At 44.3% G+C, this 21,607-nt stretch overlaps 1 protein-coding gene across 1 annotated transcript in view; it reads left to right on the top strand.

The window, feature by feature from the left end:
- Positions 1-21,607, top strand: part of GUCY2C (guanylate cyclase 2C) — a 61,085-nt gene that overhangs the window by 32,241 nt on the left and 7,237 nt on the right. The window contains exons 14-23 of the mRNA XM_004592579.2: positions 395-466; positions 906-1,010; positions 4,443-4,529; positions 6,047-6,179; positions 8,010-8,147; positions 9,245-9,333; positions 10,353-10,444; positions 12,908-13,066; positions 18,611-18,803; positions 19,480-19,654. Coding sequence (XP_004592636.2) covers positions 395-466; positions 906-1,010; positions 4,443-4,529; positions 6,047-6,179; positions 8,010-8,147; positions 9,245-9,333; positions 10,353-10,444; positions 12,908-13,066; positions 18,611-18,803; positions 19,480-19,654 — 1,243 coding nt within the window. The remainder of the gene's footprint in view (positions 1-394; positions 467-905; positions 1,011-4,442; positions 4,530-6,046; positions 6,180-8,009; positions 8,148-9,244; positions 9,334-10,352; positions 10,445-12,907; positions 13,067-18,610; positions 18,804-19,479; positions 19,655-21,607) is intronic.

A 21,607-nucleotide genomic window follows, 5' to 3' on the forward strand; every position in this document is an offset into this window, starting at 1 on the left:
AAAGCTATGCTTAAAAAGTCAAAAATCTCACAGAAGTTAAAGGACAGACAAAATTGAGGGAGTGGGGAGGAGGAAAAGGGAAGGTAAAAGAGACTCCGAGCGGTTAGGACAGATTTACTGTTAGATTTTGTCCTATCGCTGAGAAATATGTCATTTCCATGTATGGGTTTTGCAAGGCCGTTCCTGTCCCTTGCTTCCCTCCCTCCCTTCTTTCTATTCAATCCTTCTTAAAGAAACAGTCAAATCTGAGCCTACCCAGCACCAGAAACGCAAACAGCAATCAATACTGTCCCTGCTCTCCAGCGTTTATAGTCTAAAGAAGCAAGTGGTCATATGCATGTAACAGATTGTATGCACTATAATCATATCTCGGTAATTCAATCGATCTTTGCAGCGAGTGATTCTCAAAGATCTTAAGCACAGCGATGGCAATTTCACTGAGAAACAGAAGATAGAACTGAACAAGGTATGTGTCCCTCACTTCATCAGAACTGCCTTCGTCCTGCTTTTCCTGAACACTTGGTTTCTTAGGGGAAGTCTAACTTTGGATTCTAAATGGAGAATTCCACAGGCCAAGAAATGAATGACCTTGCATCTTGGTGAATAATTCTACCAAGAGACTTTGGGGAGTTTGGTTTGATGGCATAGAATATCTTGGAAGTATGCAAATATGCCCTAGAAGGTGAATACAAAGTTGTATTCAGATCCTTTTGGTGGTAAAGAAAAGGACAGTTAGATAACATCCACTATGCACTAAGAAATATAAAGTGCTGACATTCAGTTTAGTGAGAACAACAATACATTTTCTCCAAACCTAAAACAAAGCATGTTTTCTGGGCATATTGTTTTTAACACCAGTCTCCCTTTGTGGCTGACTTGTTTCTCCAACATGCGTGTCCTCCTAGTTGCTCCAGATTGACTACTACAACCTAACCAAGTTCTACGGCACGGTGAAGCTCGACTCCAGGATCTTTGGGGTGACTGAATACTGTGAGAGAGGATCCCTCCGGGTAAGAAACCACAGTTACTTCCAATTTCCCAAGTAATCAACCTTAGGAAGAAACAGACATATTTCTGTTCAGCACACCTTTTTAAATGTTCACCCAATGAAATAATTTTAGGGTGTCTTTAGGAAAAGTTTGGGAAAGGCCATGTGTGTCCCACAGCAGCTGACTCAGATTTAGTCAATCAACCCTATTGTATCTTCACAAACAAGCCAATAACTGTTTGGAAAAGGAGTGTAGATTTGGGGGGAGAAATAACAGAAGTAGAAAGATGAGTGGTTACCTTCAAATACTTGCTTTTCTGTTAAAAGAAAAAAAAACAATAATTTTTTTGATGATGGCACCAGGCAAACATGAGAAGACTTGTTCATACAGCCTACTCTACAGTCATCTAAATTCCTAACTCCCTCTCTGCTAGTGTGGGAGTCGCCAGCCTGGACCAGGTATTTTGGCTTAGTAAATCCAAAGCAGAAAGAGAAAATGAGATCAGGCCAAGCTCATGGAAAATTAATGGAAAGGACCAAGTCTTAACCCAGGATATCAAATCATCATATGGCAAGAAGAGTTCACACACACAAAACTTAATCAGGAGTCAGACAGTAACAGGAATAGAAAGGGCAAGAACGGGAAAACATCCAGGAGAGTGGTTTAAAAAAACATTGAAATATTTACTCTTGGCCTTCAGAAGTTTCTGGACATGTTTTTTGAGGTCTTGGAGCCTGTCACAGTCTTTGGGTTGGGTGACGACATATGGATACATAAACATCATGATACTGTGACAGTGAAGGGATGCTGCAGGGCTGATGTCGCAACGGCGGGCATGACCTGTAACTGCTTCCAGCAAACCATACATATGATCATCTTGACTATGCACTCTATTCAAAGTACTCCTTAATAACCTCACATCAGGGCACAGCGATTGGGAAAAGGCTTGAGATGTCCGCACCCCAAACAGAAGTGCCTGAGTTCAAACTCTAGCTTTACTTCCAGTTTCATACAGATACATACCCTGGGAAGCACTGGTACTGGCTCAGACTTGGGTTCCAACCACCCATGGGGAAGCCTGGCTTGACTTCTGGGCAGTTGGCTTCAGCATGACCCAGCCCTAGCCAACATGGACATTTGGAATGAACCAGTGGATGAAAAATATTTCTGTTTCTGTATCTCTCTACATTTCAAATGGTTTTTTTTAATTTTCAAAATAGGTAAAATAACCACATGGCCTCTCCTACAACAAAAACGGAACCAGCAGCATCTCTGTCAGTTCTAGAGAAGGCTAAATTTTGACAAGTCAATAAAAATTCAAAGTGACTTGTTAATATCACTTGGATTTTTAAATTTTTTGATAAACTTTAAAAAAAAAAAACAAGAACACTTGCTTTACAAATGCATGGCATAAACTCAAACCTATCCTCATAGAAAAAAGAAGTTATAACCCTAAATACTACTCTCTCTTCCTTAAAAAAAAATAATAATAATCTGGGTCTGGTACAGTGGCTCACTTAGTTAATCCTCTGCCCCAAGCGCTGCGATCCCGTATGGGCGCCGGTTCATGTCCCAATGCCCCATTTCCCACCCAGCTCCCTGTGTGTGGCCTTTCTGGGCAGCAGAGGACAGCTGCAAGGCCTTGGGACTCTGTACCAGCGTGGGAGACCTGAAAGAAGCTCCTGCCCCTGCCTTTCGATCAGCTCAGCTCCAGCTGTCACGGCCACTTGGGGAGTGAAGACCTTTGTCTCTCCTTCTCTCCGCAGATTTGTCTTTCCAATAATCAACACATCTTTTTAAAAATTATTCTAAGTACTCAAAATATAGAATAACTATGACCTAAGAAAAAATAATTTTTAGATGTTCTCATGATTTTTTTTATTTGTTTATTTTTATTGGAAAGTCAGATATACAGAGGAGGAAAGACAGAGAGGAAGATGTTCCATCCACTGATTCACTCCCCAAGTGGCTGCAACGGCTGGAGCTGAGCCAATCCAAGCCAGGAGCCAGGAGCTTCTTCCAGGTCTCCCACACGGGTGCAGGGTCGCAAAGCTTTGGGCCGTCCTCAGCTGCTTTCCTAGGCCACAAGCAGGGAGCTGGATGGGAAGCGGGGCTGGTGCCCATATGGGATCCCGGGCGTGCAAGGCGAAGACTTTAACCACTAGGCTATCGCACCGGGCCATGAACATTTTTTTAAAGATTTATTTTCTTTTCATTGGAAAGTGAGATATACAGAGAGGAGGAGAGACAGAGAGGAAGATGTTCCATCCACTGATTCACTCCCCGAGTGGCCACAATGGCTGGAGCTGAGCTGATCTGAAGCCAGAAGTCTTCTCTGGGTCCCCCATGCGGGTGCAGGGTTCTAAAGCTTTGGACCATCCTTGACTGCCTTCCCAGACCCCGTCCTCGACTGCTTTCCCAGAGCACAAGCAGGGAGCTAGATGGGAAGCAGGGCCTCTGGGACCAGAACCTGCATCTATATGGGATCCCGGTGCATGGAAAACAAAGACTTTAGCCACTAGGCTACCACGCCTGGCTGCCCTCATTAATTTTTTTTTTAAACAAACACGGGGCCTGATGTGATGGTTAGATTGGCTAATCCTTCCCCTGTAAGCAGCAGGATCCAATATGGGTGCCGGTTCTAATCCCGGCTACTCCACTTCCCGAGGTGGGGCAGTGGTCTTGAGGGAAGGGATCTAAAGATTCCTGTGACATAGTGATGCAGCTGTCAGAACGTCTTGGTATAATACACTACTCAGTCGTTCATGGTAGGGCTGTGGGCGGCACATGACTACACTGCCAGCCATCTCAAAGTACAGCACACGTACTATTGTAGATACCGGCCACAACACCACCTCCTGTTCATGCATGACTGTTTCTGGTGTGCATATTTGCCACATGGAGTACTTCAGAAAGCTCATGGAATGCTTATATTTTGAAAAAAAGTGTCAATTTCAAATGTTTTTTTGCACCAAAATAAACTGTCCTTGAATCCTGTTTTTCCCCTGAACTTTTACCCTTTTGGCAACTACCCTTTTTCGTCAATACTTTAGAACACACACCCTGTACTTACTAAAAGGCCCCAAATTTGCTGTAAAGCAGTGCCCTGGTAACACCAGCAGCGGCTCTAGACATGTGCCACTGCATCAGGTTCTCCTGTGCGTGATCTGACCTCATGTTTCGTTCATTATGGCTCTGGGAGCGATTCTATGTGCTACATGCAAGGTGTTGCATAGCCGTCTATCGCACTAGACCAGCTAGGTTTATGTTAGTAGCACTCAGTGATGTCCGCAAATGATAACATCACCTACTGATGCCTTTCTCCAAATATGTCCCCATCAAATGATGCGTGACCCTTCATGAACAGGAAAGCCAAGAAGATGGGGTTCCAGTTTGTTCCTGCTCCTAAAGAAACTGTAGTGTCTAACAACTCCTCTCTTTCCTCCTATTTAGGAAGTCTTAAATGACACAATTTCCTACCCTGATGGCACATTCATGGACTGGGAGTTTAAAATCTCGGTCTTGTATGACATTGCTAAGGTAAGAGACCCATGAACACACATACACACGCACAAAATATGAACATCAGATGTGGGGGAAGATCTAGTAAGTTATTCAATCTGTATGCACTGGTTTCTCCTCTGAAAACATAATAGAAGCTGTATTACAGGGTTTTTTTGTGAGGACTTTATGATATTACTAATATGTTTACTTTAAGGCCTGGTACAAGTAAATGTTCCATGTACATTTTAATTGTTGATATTTCACTGTATCATTTGTACTCTGGATATGGGACCCATATTTTCGTAGATGTATCCAAAAAATCAAAATCATATAAAACTTTCAGAAAGATAACTAAATCTTCAGAGAAAGGGAGAGAGAGAAAGAGGGGTCTTCCATCTGCTGGTTCACCCCTCAAATGGCTGCAGTGGCCAGCGCTGGACTGGTCTGAAGCCACGAGTCGTTCTTCCAGGTCTCCCATGTGGGTACAGGAGCCTAGCCTTGGGCCATCCTCTGCTTCTTTCCCAGGCACACCAGCAAGGAGCTGAATCAGAAATGGAACAACCAGGACTTGAACAAGTACCCATACAGGATGCCAGCACGGCAGGTGGAGAATTATCCTGATTTGCCACTATGCCAACCTCAAGAAAATTGCCTTTTTACTTTCTCGTCTAAATAGACTTGAAAATGAGGTACAGTATGTAGGGAAAGATTTTGGCCTTAACAACACTTTTGAAGTAAAACCAGTGAGAGACAGGTGTCTGTCAAAGCGGTTAAAACACCATTTGGGACGCTTGTATGCCATCCCAGAGTGCCTGGGTTCAAGTCCCAGCTCTGCCTCTGATTCCAGCTTCCTTCTAGGGCGTGTCCTGGAAGACAGGAGGTGATGACTCACGGGTTGGGCACCCACCAAACACATGGGAGATCTGGACCTAATTCTGAGTTCCTGGCTTCACCTTGGTCCAGGCCTAACTGTTGCCAGGTTTGGGGGTAAACCAGACGGTGGAGCACCTTTTGCTGTCTGACTCTGACTCTCTGTTTTAGAGATTGAAAATGGACAGGGGTGTGAAATTAAGTAAAGGGCCCGGTGCAGTAGCCTAGCAGCTAAAGTCCTTGCTTTGAACGCGCCAAGATCCCATACAGGCACCGGTTCTAATCCTGGCAGCCCTGCTTCCCATCCAGCTCCCTGCTTGTGGCCTGGGAAAGCAGTTGAGGACGCCCAAAGCCTTGGGACCCTGCACCCGTGTGGGAGACCCAGAAGAAGCTCCTGGCTCTTGGCTTCAGGTCGGCACAGCTCTGACCATTGCAGTCACTTGGGCAGTGAATCACCAGACAGATGTTCCTTTCTGTCTTTCCTCCTCTGTGTACATCTGACTTTGCAAAATAAATAAATAAATAAATAAAATAAAGAGAAAGAAATAAAAAATAATGGCACTAAGTTGAAAATCTTATGGTGTGACTGTATACAGAAATTATTTCATAATGTCAGTTCTTGAAAGTGACGAATCAGCTGAGAGTCACACTTCTTTGCTTTCTTCTCCTCTGGAAACTTACAGGGGATGTCCTATCTGCACTCCAGTAAGACGGAGGTGCACGGGCGTCTGAAATCCACCAACTGTGTGGTAGACAGTAGGATGGTAGTGAAGATCACAGACTTCGGCTGCAATTCCATTTTGCCTCCCAAAAAAGGTCTGTAATGAATGAAGCTTTTTAAAAATAAGTTTCCCACCTGGGTTTCTAAAATCCTTTCACGCCCAAGTAGAGTATTTAGCTGATGTTGATTGGAGAATTAACACCTGGAGCAACAGAAGGTAACGGTACTGCGTACTCTCAGCAAGCACCGATCCTCTGTGGATGATGCACAGTTCTCTCCTGTGTGTCCCTTGAGATCAGGGAGAAACCCTGAAGAACAGGCTGGCTTGTGGAAGTATGAGATGACATGAAGGTCAGAGCTGGGAAAGATCATAGATACCGTGCAGTGTCACCATCTTCCCTCATAGAAGAAAGGACGAAGGATAGAGAAGCTGAGAGATTTGCCCAAGATGGACAATAGGAGGTCTGACTTCCCACTCTAGATGCCATCCATTTATGCACAGTAAAAGGACATAAGGAAAAGCTCTCATCAGTTAAATACACTCTCACTCTGAGATCATGCTGAAGATAAAACAATAACAGTAACAACGACAAGATAAATGATTTATGAAGTCCAACGGGCTTTTCATGTACAGAACCTACCCTACTCTTTATGACAGCTCCCAAATAGCCTCAGAAGCCTAGCACTCATTTTGTCTCAGGACACTAATTAGAGCCTAACACTAGGTCTGTTTCTACTTTGCAATTCTTTCTCCATTAAAAAAAGAATATACAATCCTGCTCCTAATTCCACAAGCTGGCCCAGCATGATGGGACTTGCCATGTGCTTAGCAGGGTCCACGTGCAGAACAAACCTTCCTTAGATGACTCCCTGCCACACTAAACAGATGAATGACAAGTTACCACTCTACCTAACTGTGGTATTATTCATTCGCTAGCACATGTAAATGCATTTAGATTTCCTACCACCTCAACCCTTTCCGGGCAATTGTACATAAACTCCAAGTCTTACCATCTCCCACAACATGATGTCATGCAGGATCAAATGAGGAAAAATGTGCCTCATGGTAAAGAGATCATTGTACCTCACACCTTGAATCTATACCCTGTGCAAGGAAACTGCCAGTCTCCAAACACTGACACAGATATGAGTGCTCCTGAGAAACATCAGGGGGGATGGAATGAAGTGGACCTGTGTGCCCCTGTTGTTAACAAGACACGGGCTGGAGCTCAAGGCACATGTGTCTGTGGGAGCTGACCATCGCACACAGCGGCTTCTTAGTGTGCCGTGGATGCGCTGTGAAAGCATCGGGGACTGTCAGGGAAGTTGGAAAATACGAGTAAATTACATCAGTGGAAACTGAAAAATATAGCTGTGTAGACACGCATTCACTTGGACGCTACCTGTATATTATGCCTGTAAAATATCAATGATGGTATGTTTAAATGTGTTGTCTTTACACACATATTTAAAACAGGTAAATATAACTGGTAATTTGCAAAATAGACATGTTCAGCTACATTCTGATCTTATCAACATTTATAAGGATGTTCATGAGTTCATTCTATAAGGCCCTTCTGCACGTGCTCAGGTTCTGCTGCAATCAGTGGACCAGTGGTTGCTGAGCACTTACTGTACACTAGGCCGTGTCCTAGGCAGACTCGGAGGGTGTCCCAGACTGGGATCCTGTCTTAGGGAACACATCCATCATGTGATCCTTCCCAAATCCTGAACTTCACGGTCAGCTGAGAAAGGAAATGTGCGTCCTACCTCCTATCATGTGCATTGGAGCAAGCTCCTTAAAAGTGATCATATCAGCTCAAGGTCACTTCTCTTCGGGTGGACGGTGTAGGATCAATGACAAATGCAAGTTGGAGATCTGTGAGCCACCATCCCTCTTCTTTGCCTTTGATGTCTCACTGCAGACCTGTGGACGGCTCCAGAACAGCTGCGCCATGCCAGCATCTCTCAGAAGGGAGATGTGTACAGCTATGGGATCATCGCACAGGAAATCATTCTGCGAAGAGAAACTTTCTATACGCAGTGCTGCCGGGACCAGAATGGTAAGCGTGGGCACCCCTATTTGTCCTGCACCCCTGCCGGCGCTGGTCTCCCTGGGATCCCGAGCTGTTGGAACACACATTCATTCCGTCATCGGCAAAGGCAGTGTGTTCCCGTCAGCACTGCGCATCTCACAGGAGTGTGACAGATGAAAAGAGAACGTGTTCTGCAAGGCCTGAGACCGTGCAGGCTGCTGGCTGTCCTGTCAGCTTCCCTGCTCAGCCGATTAACCTTGCCACTGCCCCCTTAGCGTCTGATTCCAGTAAGTTTGCTCAACAGCTGTATTATATCACCCTAGCTGACAGCCTGCGAGGCTACTGCAGAGCTGATGGAAAAATGGAATCAAAGTAGCAGCTTATTTCGGTGCCACATAAGTTTTGAAACCCATGTATAACTTTTTAGTAATATGAATTTTCCACGCATCAGGAAAAGAAATGTTTTTCTACCAAAAAAATTTTTTTAAACAAACATTTTATTTAAAAATGACGCAAGTGAACATTTTTTTTTGTCCTCTGAGACACTCATTACTGACAACCTAAGAATAAACACTACCAGTACTTCAAGCATCCTTACCATTCCCCCTCTGTGTATTTTTAATGGTAGAGAAAGACCATATTGTCATTTGTCTTGTAGGAGTCAGTGAAGCACTGTTTATACCTAGCTACCAAGTGACAGCATTCACACCATTTTTATGTTCTACTTACACTAATAAGAGAAAGCATGTGTTATTTGTCTTTCTGACTCTGGTTCATTTCACTTAACAAAATGATCTCTAGCTGAATTAATTTTGTTGCAAATGGCAGGACTTCATTCTTTTTTATGGCCATGTAACATTCCCCAGCCATCCTAGACCGAGGTCTTGCAGTGTCTCCCCTATATTTTCCTCTAGTCATGTGGCAGTTTCAGATCTTAGAGTTAGATCCTTGATCATTGTGAGTTGACACTGTACAGTGTATGGTATGATAGGGCGTCTACTTTCAACTTTCCTGAAACACCAGCATCCCATATGAGCTCCGGGTTCAGGATCTGCCTGGCCTTACTGTGTCACTTTCAATCCAGCTCCCTGTTATTGAAATATGAATTCTTTTCATCCCTTCAGAGAAGATTTTCAGAGTGGAAAAACCCAACAGCCCGAAGCCCTTCCGCCCTGACCTGTTCCTGGAAACGGCTGAGGAAAATGAGATGGAAGTGAGTACCCCCTCCGTCAGTCCGAGTCTGTGGCCTGCTGGGGCAGTGGACGAAGGCAATGGACGTGTAGGCCCCTCCCAGGGGCTTCCAAGAATGCTGGACATTCCCCCGCTGGTGGCCACACTCCCCATCCCCACCTCCTGCTCCCCTCACCTTCCCTTCTCCCGTCGGCCTCTACCTCGCTTGTATTAGGACAGAGCCCATCAGGTCAATCCAAAATCATCGTCTTAGCTGAAAAACCTTAACTTCATACTCTTTGCAAAGACCCTGGAGGGATTCAGAATAAGCCATCATCAGCCAACAGCACTTCCCAGACGCTGCTCCATGGCAGCTTCTATCCACCGGTTCACTCCCCAAGTGACCACACCAGCCAGAGAGCCAAGCCAGGTCCTCCACATGGGTGGCCTTTGCCTCCCAAAGCTCATATTAACAGGAAGCTGGAATTGGGAGGGGAGCCAGGATTTCAATCCAGGAACTTCAGTATGGGAGACAAGTGTCCCAAGTGGCACCTTGCTTGCTGTATCTAAGGCCCACCCTTGCCCAGATTTGTTCGCCAAATCTGGGAACCCAGGTAAAGCCATTTCCCATACAGATTAAATCAAATCTCCTGAGGTGGGGCCAGGGCGTGAGGAACTTTGTGCATGCTCTCTGTGCCATTCTGCTGTCAACCATGACTGACAGCACCTGATAGTCTCGTTTTGAGGCACTTGTCTCACATGCACTGGGCCCCAATATTCTTTCCATTCCCAATATCAATCGGGCACACCCTTGTAAAGGACTTCTCTCCCATCAACCCAGCCTCATCTGAACTGGTAAGGCGTTATTTTGCCTGATTCTGCCAAGGGGAATGGCTGAGTAGGTAGTGATAACCTGATAACACGTTGCAGAGGACTGGGCGTCTCTTCTCTTTGTGGTCAGAACTGGAAGTGTTTTTCCGTTTCACCCATCAAGCAGTAGAGGGTCAGGTTTTCCATTGGGTTTACCGTCTTCTGAGCTAACTGTACCCCTTTGTCTTCCAGGTGTATCTACTTGTAAAGAACTGTTGGGAGGAAGATCCAGAGAAGAGACCGGATTTCAAGAAGATTGAGAGTACATTGGCCAAGATATTTGGGTACTGCTGAGATTTTTCCTTTTCTTCACCGATTCAGATTTGTCCATGCCAAGTGACACTCAGAGGCACCCAAGAATGAAAACGGTGCTTCTAGTTTCTTAAAATCCCTTTAAAAATGAACACGATATGAAGACTATTTTCTCGAGAAAATAACAACTTGAAAAGTTAAATATACACTAAAGGTCAAATTTTATCTGATAAAAAAAGTACGTTCTGATGGTCACAAATTTATCTGTTAAAAGTAGACTTTCCCAGGGGTGCACTTGGCCTGGTGGTTAAGACAACCCACATCGGAGTGCCAGAGTTCAATTCCCAGCTCTGGCTCCTGACTCCAGCTTCCTGCTGATGCAGTTTCTGGGGGTGCCACAATGATGTTTCAAGTTATTGGGGTCCTGTCACCCACATGGGAGGCCTGGATGGAGTTCCTGGTCACAGACTGGAACCCAGCAGGTGGCATTCTGGGCCCTTGGTAAATGCATCTGTGAATGTGAGCCTCTCTCTCTACATTTCAAATAAAAGATAATTTTTTTTTAAATCTGCGCTTAAAAATAGAGTTTCCAGGCCTTTCTGCAAGCAACTAGGATTGAGATGTCTAACATGGATCCATAGAGTTTTTAAAGCTCCTGGGTAAGATGCATAAGCTCATCAAGCTTCTGAAAATTGTGATGTCTTAAAAAGAGTAAGTGACACACAATTATCCAACAACATTTAATTCTAGATGTCCCACTGCGGATTGAGAAAACAACAAGGAATTAGGAGAGAGATCAAATTCCCAGACTAGGGCTTGCCAAGGACTTGCTGAAGCACACAGGGCAGAATGTTTGCTCTCTGGGCATCAACTGAGTGAAAACAACGAGATTGTTACAGTTCCTTCCAGTTCTTCTGGTAGTTCTCATTAGTTTCAAAGATTCAGGTACTTCCCATGGCTATTTGCCCAAGCCTGCAGAGGAAGTGAAGTAACTGAAAGTGTGGTTGTGGGTTGCTATAATAAATTATGGGAGGGCAACAGGAAGTCACAAAGGATTTTATTCTCATGCCCCTTTCCACTGCTCCCCAAGCCTGGAAGGGTAGTTGAGGTTGCATAAATACACATTTCATGAAGACCTGCCGAGCCTTGGTCTTTTGCTGCTTGTGTGGTGGTTCTCAACTGCACATTGGAACTACATAAGGAGCTCTTAAACGCTCCTGCTGCCTGGGTTCCTCCGCAGAGCGTCTGATGTAATTGGTCTGGGTGCAGGCTGGCATCATGGGTCTTCATAGTTCCCTGCACAATTCAGGGAGCCATCCAGACTGAGTTTTAAGTGAATCAATTCATCACAGAGCAAAACAATCCACTCCCGGCCCTTTTTCCTGTTCCCACCCCTATTCCACCAGATCCCCTGGGAGCTTGTTAAAAATAAATAAATAAATAAATAAATAAATAAATAAATAAATAAATCATGCCTCTAATCCCCAAACCTACCAATTTCCAGTCACCTAGGTCTGAGGATCCAGAAATGAAGTTGATTATTAACAAACATGCCTGCACGTGGGGACTGTGATGTGGGAGCAGCCAAAGCAGTTCGTAGCTATTGTGCTGGGATGGCGGCCCTAATGCCCTCAGATCGCTGCCCGTTCCACTTGTCTGGTTCTCATGACACAGTGAGCTGTGAGAACCCAGGGTCCCTCCACCCTCATCCAGGGTGTCTCCACTGACAAAGCAAGCCTTGGGGAGGGCATTTGCTTCAGGCCCTGGCTCTATGCTGCAGAGATAAGGCTCAGCTCGGCTTATCCAGATTCTTAACAGGTGCATTTATCACATCAAAACTTGTTGTTTTTTTTTTTTTAAAGTTGGTTCCAAACTGTTTACGAAGATTGTAGAGAATGTGAACAATTAGTGCTTGTTTTCTAAGGGGCTTGCCAGTTTTCAAAGAGTAAAACTGAAATGATAATCTTTGCTATTCCATAAACTGTGCTTTTCAATTAGTAATTGAAAGGGAGTATTTTTCTGTGCAGTTTATTATTCTAATTCATATTTCATGATATATTAACATTCCATTTTACCGTGATATCTTAACTATATTTTTGTTACACATTTAGGTTATTTTCAAATGTTTGCTCTTGTAAAGACTATCATTATGTTTCGGACAGGTAGCTTTAAACACGTGCATGACTGCTTCCTTAGAATACTTTCTAGAAGGAATTAATGAACTGAGAGCAAATGCGGTTTTAAAGTCTATAAACCATGTTTCAAATTTCTTCTCCAAGTAGGTTGTACTGTAGATGTTTTCTCCTTCTCCTATGTCAATAACCATCATCTTAACCTTTCTCTTTTTTAAAGCTTTTATTTCTTTGATTCCTCGTAAGGTTCAGTTTTTATGTCTGCTGGCCATTTTTATTCTTCAGTGAAATCATCTGCCATTGCTTCACCAGATGTTCATACTTGCTTAACAATTTACAAGAGCTCTTTATTCCTACCTACAGCCTTTTTCACGACCAAAAAAGTGAAAGTTACATGGACACCTTGATCCGGCGTCTGCAGCTGTATTCTCGAAACCTCGAACATCTGGTAGAGGAAAGAACACAGCTGTACAAGGCAGAGAGGGACAGAGCAGACAGACTTAACTTCATGTTGCTGCCAAGGTAAGCCCAGCCCTCCTGCTGATGGCTTTCCCACAATGCCATCAGCTCCATGGCCTCAAGGTGGAACCTTCGACCTGCCCGTCCAGCGCTGTTTTCCTTCCCGTGGGATCATTGCCTTCTGCCTGTTCATCGGCAGACCAGTGAGTGTGACAAGGCCTATACGTGCCAAGCCTTGTTGGGGCTTGTATTGAAAATACTTGGCAGAAGGAAGTTTTTCGTTTTTAATTTTTATTGTATTTTTTACTACTATACTACTTACTCTTATTGTACAGTGTCTCTGGGTAACCCCATAGTCTCTGGGGTTCCCCCTTCCCCGCACTGCCTTCCCCCATATTATTGTAGTTGTATAGTCTTTCATCGACAGTCACATGTCCATCATTCTGTTATTTAAGCGTAACCTTACATTGTAGGAATGAACAATATCAGAGAGTCCAGCGTCCTATTGTCAAGACATATCTGATAGTTTCTTTGGGAGGTCATCTTTGGTTTGGAAGTAGATATACACTGCATTGCATCTTCACAACTGGTTTTGATAGGTTCTATTACTCAGTTACTATACTTCCCTTTAAATGAAAAGCCACAAACCAGAATCACCAACAGGAACAGTAATACAAAATTTACAACAATGTCAAGTTAAATAACATGCCACCGAACGACCAATATGTCACTGAAGAAACAGAAATTCAAAAACCTTCCCGAGGACAAGAATGTTACTATATGACCCGTGTGTCACTGAAAATGAATAGGAGAAAAAAGAACTTTTCTGGAGAAATGAAATTAAAAACAAAAGTATCAGATCCCATGAGACGTAACAAAAACAGTATTAAAAAGGACTTTTATAACATCTCACCTCCACTGTTCCCTGTATTTTGTAGTAAAACAATCTATTAGGTATAGTCTTGACTCCAACTTTCTGCTGTTTATGTGGGTCATGACACTGTTGGCATAGGCAAGGGTGAGAAGTTTAACATTCTGAATTAATATTTAATTAATATTCTGAATTAATATTTAGAAGTTTCATTTTATCCAGTTGTAGAGATGCATTCTGTCGATCTTCTTTGGTTCCTGGTACTCTGGTCTCCATTACATCCTCCACCTGTAAGATTACAAGTGTATGTTTACCTTTGTTTTTCTTCTGTGTTCTTGATGAAGTTTGTCTTACATTAGAGCGAACATATGATATGCATCCTTTTCGGACTGGCTCATTTCACTGAGCAGAATGGTCTCCAATTGGGACCATTGGGTTGCAAAGGGTAATAATTTCTTTTTAATAGCTGAGTAGTATTCTATGGAGTAGATGAACCATAGTTTGTTTATCCTGTCCTCCTTCAATGGCCATCTAGGTTGTTTCCATGTGTTTGCCATTGTTGATTGTGCTGCAGAGAATATTGGAGGACAGGTTGCTTCCTCGTGTGTATGTATCAGCTCTTTTAGATAGATTCCCGGGAGTGGGACTGCTGGGTCATATGGTAGGTGGTTTTCACTTGCCTGAGTTGTCTCTGTATTGACTAGAAGGATGTTATTTTCGAATGCCTCTGTGGTGCCAGCGTCAGTATTGACTGTGGTTTAGACCAGCCTGGGTTCCAGCCCTTCTGTTTTAAGCCATGATCTGAGGCAAGTTGCTTTCTCTCTCTCTCCCCTGAGTTTTTTTTTCCCCCTTGGAAGTATTTTTTAAAAGATTTCTTTATTTTTATTGAAAAGTTGGATATACAGAGAGGAGGAGAGAGAGAGGAAGATCTGCCCATGATTCACTCCCTAAGTGGTCGCAACAGCCAGAGCTGAGCCAACCTGAAGCTAGGAGCCAGGAGCTTCTTCCAGGTCTCCCACGCAGGTGCAGGGTCCCAAAGCGTTGGGCCATCCTCAACTGCTTTCCCAGGCCGCAGGCAGGGAGCTGGATGGGAAGCGGGGCTGCTGGGATTAGAACCAGCTCCCATATGGGATCCCGGCATGTGCAAGGTGAGGACTTTAACTGTTAGGCTACTGTGCCGCGGCCCCATTGCTCACATTTTTTAAGATTTACTTTTTTTTTTTTTAATTGGAAAGGCAGATTTACAGAGAGAAGAAGAGGCAAAGTGTGATCTTCCATCCACTTGTTCAGTCCCCAGTGGCTGCAACAGCCAGTGGAGCAGCAGGACTAGAACTGGTGCCAACATGGGATGCTGGTGCCGCAAGGCAGAGGGCTAGCCTATTCAGCCACCACGCCAGCCCCTCTCTCCTCAAAATCAAAATAGAAATTAAACTTTTCTTATGGAATATGTTGCTATAAACACAAAATGTTTTTCTGCTTTCTTCTTTGCACCATGTGTAGAAATCAAGTTACAAAAGTAGGAGCCTTAGGAATGGGCAACAGCTGTTATCGCACAGGGCCCAAATCTCACTGCGTTTTTTTAAAAACTTTATTTATTTATTTTAAAATCCGAGTTGCAGAGGAAGAAAGGGAAGCTGCAGAAAGATCTTCAGTCTGCTGGTTCACTTCTCAGATGGCTACAATGGCCAGTACTGGAGCAGGTAGAAGCCAGGAGCCAAGAGCTTCATCCGGCTCTCCCACATGGATGGCAGGGGTTCAGACACCTTTCTCAGGCCACAAGCAGGGAGCTGGATTGGAAGTGGAGCGGCTGGGACACAAACCAGCGCCCATATGGGATGCTAGGACCGTAGGCAGCAGCTTCACCCACTATGCTACAGCACCAGCCCCTCAACTTTTTTTCTTACAGGAACTTCTGATCCCTGTAATAACTGAGAACTGTCAAGATATGCAGGAATTAAACTGTGAAGAGGTAGGAAACAGATTTGGTCCACCACTGGACACAAGTGAAAAGCCATCTTGTCACTGATGTTCAGAAGGCTGCCTTTATTCGACGAAGGACAAGTGAGGAGGCTTAGCTTTGGGTAAAATCATGAAGATTGAGGTCCGTTAGGTCTGCCTTCAAGTCCTGTTCCCACTATTTACTTTGTTTTACTTCTATTAACTAGGATTCTATTTTTAACACTTGCTTTATTAAAACAGATCAGCACAAATAAAGATCTGGAGATAATACGAGCCATTTTCTAAATTAATACACAATTTCTGAAAGCCTCAGGGTGCATGTGCTCTGGTCAGTCATCTGGGCCTGAAGGGAGAGCAACACGGAACCCAGGAGTCCTCGGAGCACCTCAGGAAGGGTGGGGAGTATGTACCTGAGAGAAGCCCACCTCTGAATCCCACTACCCTTGCAGAGGCACAGGCTGGAACCCTCCGTGTTCACTTCAGGGATGGCTGTTTCCATGAGCAACTCCTCAATGTTGGTACCATTTAATCCTGTTAGACAACATCCGGGTTGTCTGGCTGCCTTCCCAGGGATTCATCATCACTGATATGAACAATGAGGTCATGCACATGACTTGCAAAGGATAGGTTCACCTCCTAGGCGTTTTCCTTAGCCCTGGTGCAGTGTGCTACTTTGACCACTAGGTGGCAGGTGTGTTTATTGGACTTCCAAAGGTGACAAAGCTCAAGCCTGCACCTGCTTGATTGGCTCCAATATTACAGAACTCCACCACAAATTACTTTGGTTATTTTTGTAAAACTTTTTCTTATTTGCCAAATGAAACTAAAAAAAACCATAAAACACTAGAAGAATCAAAGAGAAATAACTTATAGCAAGTGGGGGAATAAATTCAAGGAACCAGATACCAAGGAAACAGTTATTTACACAGTACCTGCCCCGGGGGGGGAGGGGGGGGGAGGTGGATGCAGGTTGGGAATAGAGAAAAATAGAAGCTGTTTCTCTTTATGGCGAGCCTTTCTGGGGGCATCTACTTAAACAAGAATCCTGTGTCAGCAATAACCTGGTGCCGACCTGTTCAGCCTCGGCCCGTCCTTCATTGATCTACCAGCACCAGTTCCTCTCTCTGGGTTGCACAATGTTTTCCAAGCTCATCTGACCTTTCAGAATAAGTAGTAAAAGAAATGGGCAAGGGCCCAGCACACTAGTCTAGTGGCTAAAGTCCTCGCCTTGCATGTGCTGGGATCCCATATTGGTGCCAGTTCATATCCCAGCAGCTCCACTTCTCTTCAAGTTCCCTACTTGTGACCCAGAAAGCAGTTAAGCATGGTCCCTGCACCCGTATGAGAGGCCAAGAAGAAGCTCCTGGCTTCTGCCTTTGGATACTTGGCAATTGTGGTCACGTGGGGAGTGAACCAGTGAACCAGTGGATGCAAGATCTTTCTCTCTGTCTCTCCTCTCTGTAAATCTGAAGGAAGGCAGGAAGGAAGGATGAGAGGAAGGGAGAGGCGAAAGGAAGGAAGGAAAGAAGGATGGGAGAAAGGACCAAAATGGTGACTCTCCAGTCTAATCCTGACATCTCTGTAGCCTGCAGAAGGCGCTGCATCTTAGACCAGGCGTGGCAAGTGCAGCCACCCCCAGAGGGCCCCTGCAGATCCAACACACCTCACCTAACAAGTGTCCCTTGCAAAGGTCCCAAGTTTTGTCAGTACACCTATGGAAGGGATGTTCCTTGATGCCTTGGGGGTTGCCCATAATTGCACCTTCTGGTGGTTGACTACTCAGCTGTTTGTTTTTCCAGAGAAGTACCAGATGTTCTTATCACCTGCAGTCAGCACACGCCCAAAACTGTCTCCTCTCCCTGCAGAACGCAGGCGTGGCTTGTGGAGGAACCAATAAAAAAGACTTACAAGCGAAAGGAAGTTATTGAGCTCTATTCTTAATGGGCTATGAGACTCTACAAAGGTCACACTTCCCCTCTGGGCTGCCACTTTCTCCTGTATAAACATAAGGGATTGTTCTCAGTGACCTGTCTGGCAGCTCTCAGCTTCGGAAATACATATATATGTATAATATATATGTGTATATATATATGATATATGTGTATATATACCCAAATATTGTTGTTTAATAATATATCAGGGTGAATAATAATATATTGTTTGTTTAACAATATATATGTGAATAATAACAAGATTGTTGTTTTATATATATTAGGATGAATAGTCAGATAATAACTTAAGGAATTAGCATTTGGCTTAGCAGTTGAGATTCTGGTTAAGATATCCATATTGAAGTGCTTGGGTTTAAGTGCTGTAATACAGCTGAGCAGGCAGTAACCGGTGACTCAGGTGCCCTGCCCCGCCATGTGGAAGACCTGGCTAGAGCTCTTGGCTCCTGACTTCCTCTGGCCCAGACTTGACTGTTGAAGCCATCTGGGGAGTGAACCAATGAATGGAAAATCTCCCTCTCTGTCTGACTCTTTCCCACTCTCCCGCTCAACTGCTTAGACTTTCAAATAAATAAACGTCTCTTGAAAATTTTAAAATAGTGCACTAATGCCATATCTGCTTTTGTTCCTGGCACTGAAATACATGTAATATGTTCACAGATCCAGAATACGAATCTGTCTTTGCTTGGCAGCCAGTCACTCATTGAGGTTGCACTAGAAATCAGAAATATCAGAGCTCCTGCTTTGATACTCTTGCCTGATTTTGTAATGTAAGAAACATGCATTCCAGTAGAAAGCCTTTGTCGTTGCTGTTCTCTCCTCATCCAGGCTAGTGGTAATATCTCTGAAGGAGAAAGGCATCGTGGAGCCAGAACTGTACGAGAACGTCACCATTTACTTCAGTGACATTGTGGGCTTCACCACCATCTGCAAGTACAGCACCCCCATGGAGGTGGTGGACATGCTCAACGACATCTACAAAAGCTTTGATCACATTGTAGATCACCATGACGTCTACAAGGTACTCCCCGGAACAGCCCGAGGCCGTCAGTGCCTGCAGGGGCTGTTCCTGTTGTCACTTCGTCTTCTCTAACAGGACACATAGTGAGCTAATACAGCAGACAAGGGTCAGCAGTCAAAATGATCTCGTAAGAAGCAATGCAAGAGGAACGACTTGAAGTTCAGAAGGAATGGATTTGGGGTAGCACATTTAGGGAAATGTCATACTCTCAAACCAACCTGCAAACTGGACAACATTTAGGCTGAATGCGTATAAGAAGACATTGTAGTTACAATAAATGCTACTGTAAGATTATATGCTGTGGCTGGGAGAATGCTACAATTTTTTGTATAAAATGCAATTTAGAAAATGATAAGTGCTGATGTTTAAAGATGTTGCTAAAATTGCATAAAAACATCCACATTATTTAAACATTTATAGAACTGCCAGCACATCTGGATCATTTATATTTTGAATTACTTTTGTATGGCTAAAATCCTTCTGAGCTGTTTTACTATCCATTTAACTAGACTATAAAAAAAAACTAAAGAAATCAGCATTCTGCGGTAAAAAGTGTAGATATAGCTACGCTCATTCTGAGTTTCCCTAAAACATTCTGTTTGATACATGATTAACTGTGTCCTGTGTCCATGCCTGTCAGAGGGCTAGAGCCACTGATGAGATGCTCTTTCCACAGGTAGAAACGATTGGGGATGCCTACATGGTGGCCAGTGGTTTGCCCATGAGGAACGGCAATCGGCACGCCATCGACATTGCCAAGATGGCCCTGGAGATCCTCAGTTTCATGGGGACCTTCGAACTGGAGCATCTTCCCGGACTCCCCATATGGATTCGCATTGGGATTCACTCTGGTATGAAATGGAACATCTTAACCAAGGGGACCCGTATGTACCCATGTGCATCAGGTGCATCAGAAGGGATGAAGAATTCTCTGGGAGATGGGTTTTCACATGAGGTGTACCCCTTGGAGTCTGTGTGCTGAGTGTGGAGCCCATGAAACACGCTAACAGGAAGAGCACCTCTCACTCCTCGGGTGATAAACACAATCTGAAAACCAGCAGCTCTGTACTTCCTATTTAGGTTGCCATCTGAACTATTTCCTTTATTTCCTTCTGATTCCCTCCCTCTCCCACTCTAAATTCCGTGTATTTTTTCCCACTAACATAATATATACTTTAATTATGTTAGATTATTTACAGGGGAAAAAAATAACCGGTCAAATCCTAACGTTTATAACTGCCCACAACAACGGTTCAAAAAGGGCATGTGTCACTTCAGACAACAAAAGTTACCTTTGATGCATTCTGAGAGGCACGAGACAGATGGCTCAAATTCCTGGGGCCCTGCCACGAACATGGGAGACCCGGAGGCAATTCCAGGCTCCTGGCTCCAGCTGCTCCAGAAGTAGCAATTAGGTGTTTTTGAGGCCTGAACCAGCAGATGGAAGATAGGTTGCCTGTCTCTCTCTCTCTCCCTCTCTCTCTCTGTGTGTGTGTTTCTCTGTGTGTTGCTTTGCCTAGCGTGGTAGCCTAGCAGCTAAAGTCTTCACTTTGCACACACCAGGATCCCATATGGACGCCAGTTCTAATCCTGGCAGCTCCACTTCCCATCCAGCTCCCTGCTTGCGGCCTGAAAAAGCAACTGAGGATGGCCCAAAGCCTTGGGACCCTGCACCCACGTGGGAGACCCAGAAGAGGCTCTGGGCTGCTGGCTTCGGATTGGCACAGCACCAGCCGTTGCAGTCACTTGGGGAGTGAATCATCGGGCGGAAGATCTTCCTCTGTCTCTCTTCCTCTCTGTATATCTCACTTTCCAATGAAAACAAGTAAATCTTTAAAAAATGGAACAAAGAACAATTTCCAAATTGGGCAGCCCTCAATACTAAAATAGATTCAGGGAATTTTAGTGGACAAATGTGAGAAACCAACCTTTACAGAGAAAAAATGGAAGTGAGGTAGACAAACAGTGTGATTTGGTTAGAACCATGCATTGGCCTTATTTGGGCATGGTATAACCATTTGGCCTCCTGTGATTGGCTAAGATCCAACCACTCATCACTAGCTCCTTAATTGGGCTTTCTGTTTGCTTGCACATCAAAGCAGGTTGCTATTCATCATACAGAGACTCAAGGTATGACCAAGCCTCAGACCAAATTTCATTTAATTTGCTAGTCTCAAGCACAGATGTTTGAGAAAATGAGTTTCAGATATTACACAAAGATACTGCTGGAGCATAACTCAGAAGGAATCTGCAGTAATCCTTTGCAGGCACAAGTGCTTCCTACCAATTCTGAGATAAATAATAAAATGATCACTTTTAGAATTATCCTGGGACTCCCTGAAAACTCACTATTTCTCAAGCCAAATCACTCCACTATTGTTAGTTTTTCCTTTGCGTTAAATCTCCTCACTTCGTATGATTTCCTCCCGTTGCTCTTTTTTTAAAGATGTATTTATTTTATTACAAAGTCAGATATACAGAGAGGAGAGAGAGGAAGATCTTCCATTCGATGATTCACTCCCCAAGTGACCGCAACGGAGCTGCGCCGATCCGAAGCCAAGAGTCAGGAGCTCTTCCGGGTCTCCCACGCAGGTGCAGGGTCTCAAGGCTTTGGGCTACCCTCGACTGCTTTCCCAGGCTGCAAGCAGGGAACTGGATGGGAAGTGGAGCTGCCGGGATTAGAACCGGTGCCCATATGGGATCTTGGCGCGATCAAGGCGAGGGCTTTATCCACTACGCTATCACGCCGGGCCCCATTGCTCATTTTTTTTTTCTCCTTCCAAGTCTCACAGAAGACCTGCAGT

Source organism: Ochotona princeps, chromosome 27 (assembly GCF_030435755.1).
Source record: "Ochotona princeps isolate mOchPri1 chromosome 27, mOchPri1.hap1, whole genome shotgun sequence".
Taxonomy (NCBI): domain Eukaryota; kingdom Metazoa; phylum Chordata; class Mammalia; order Lagomorpha; family Ochotonidae; genus Ochotona; species Ochotona princeps.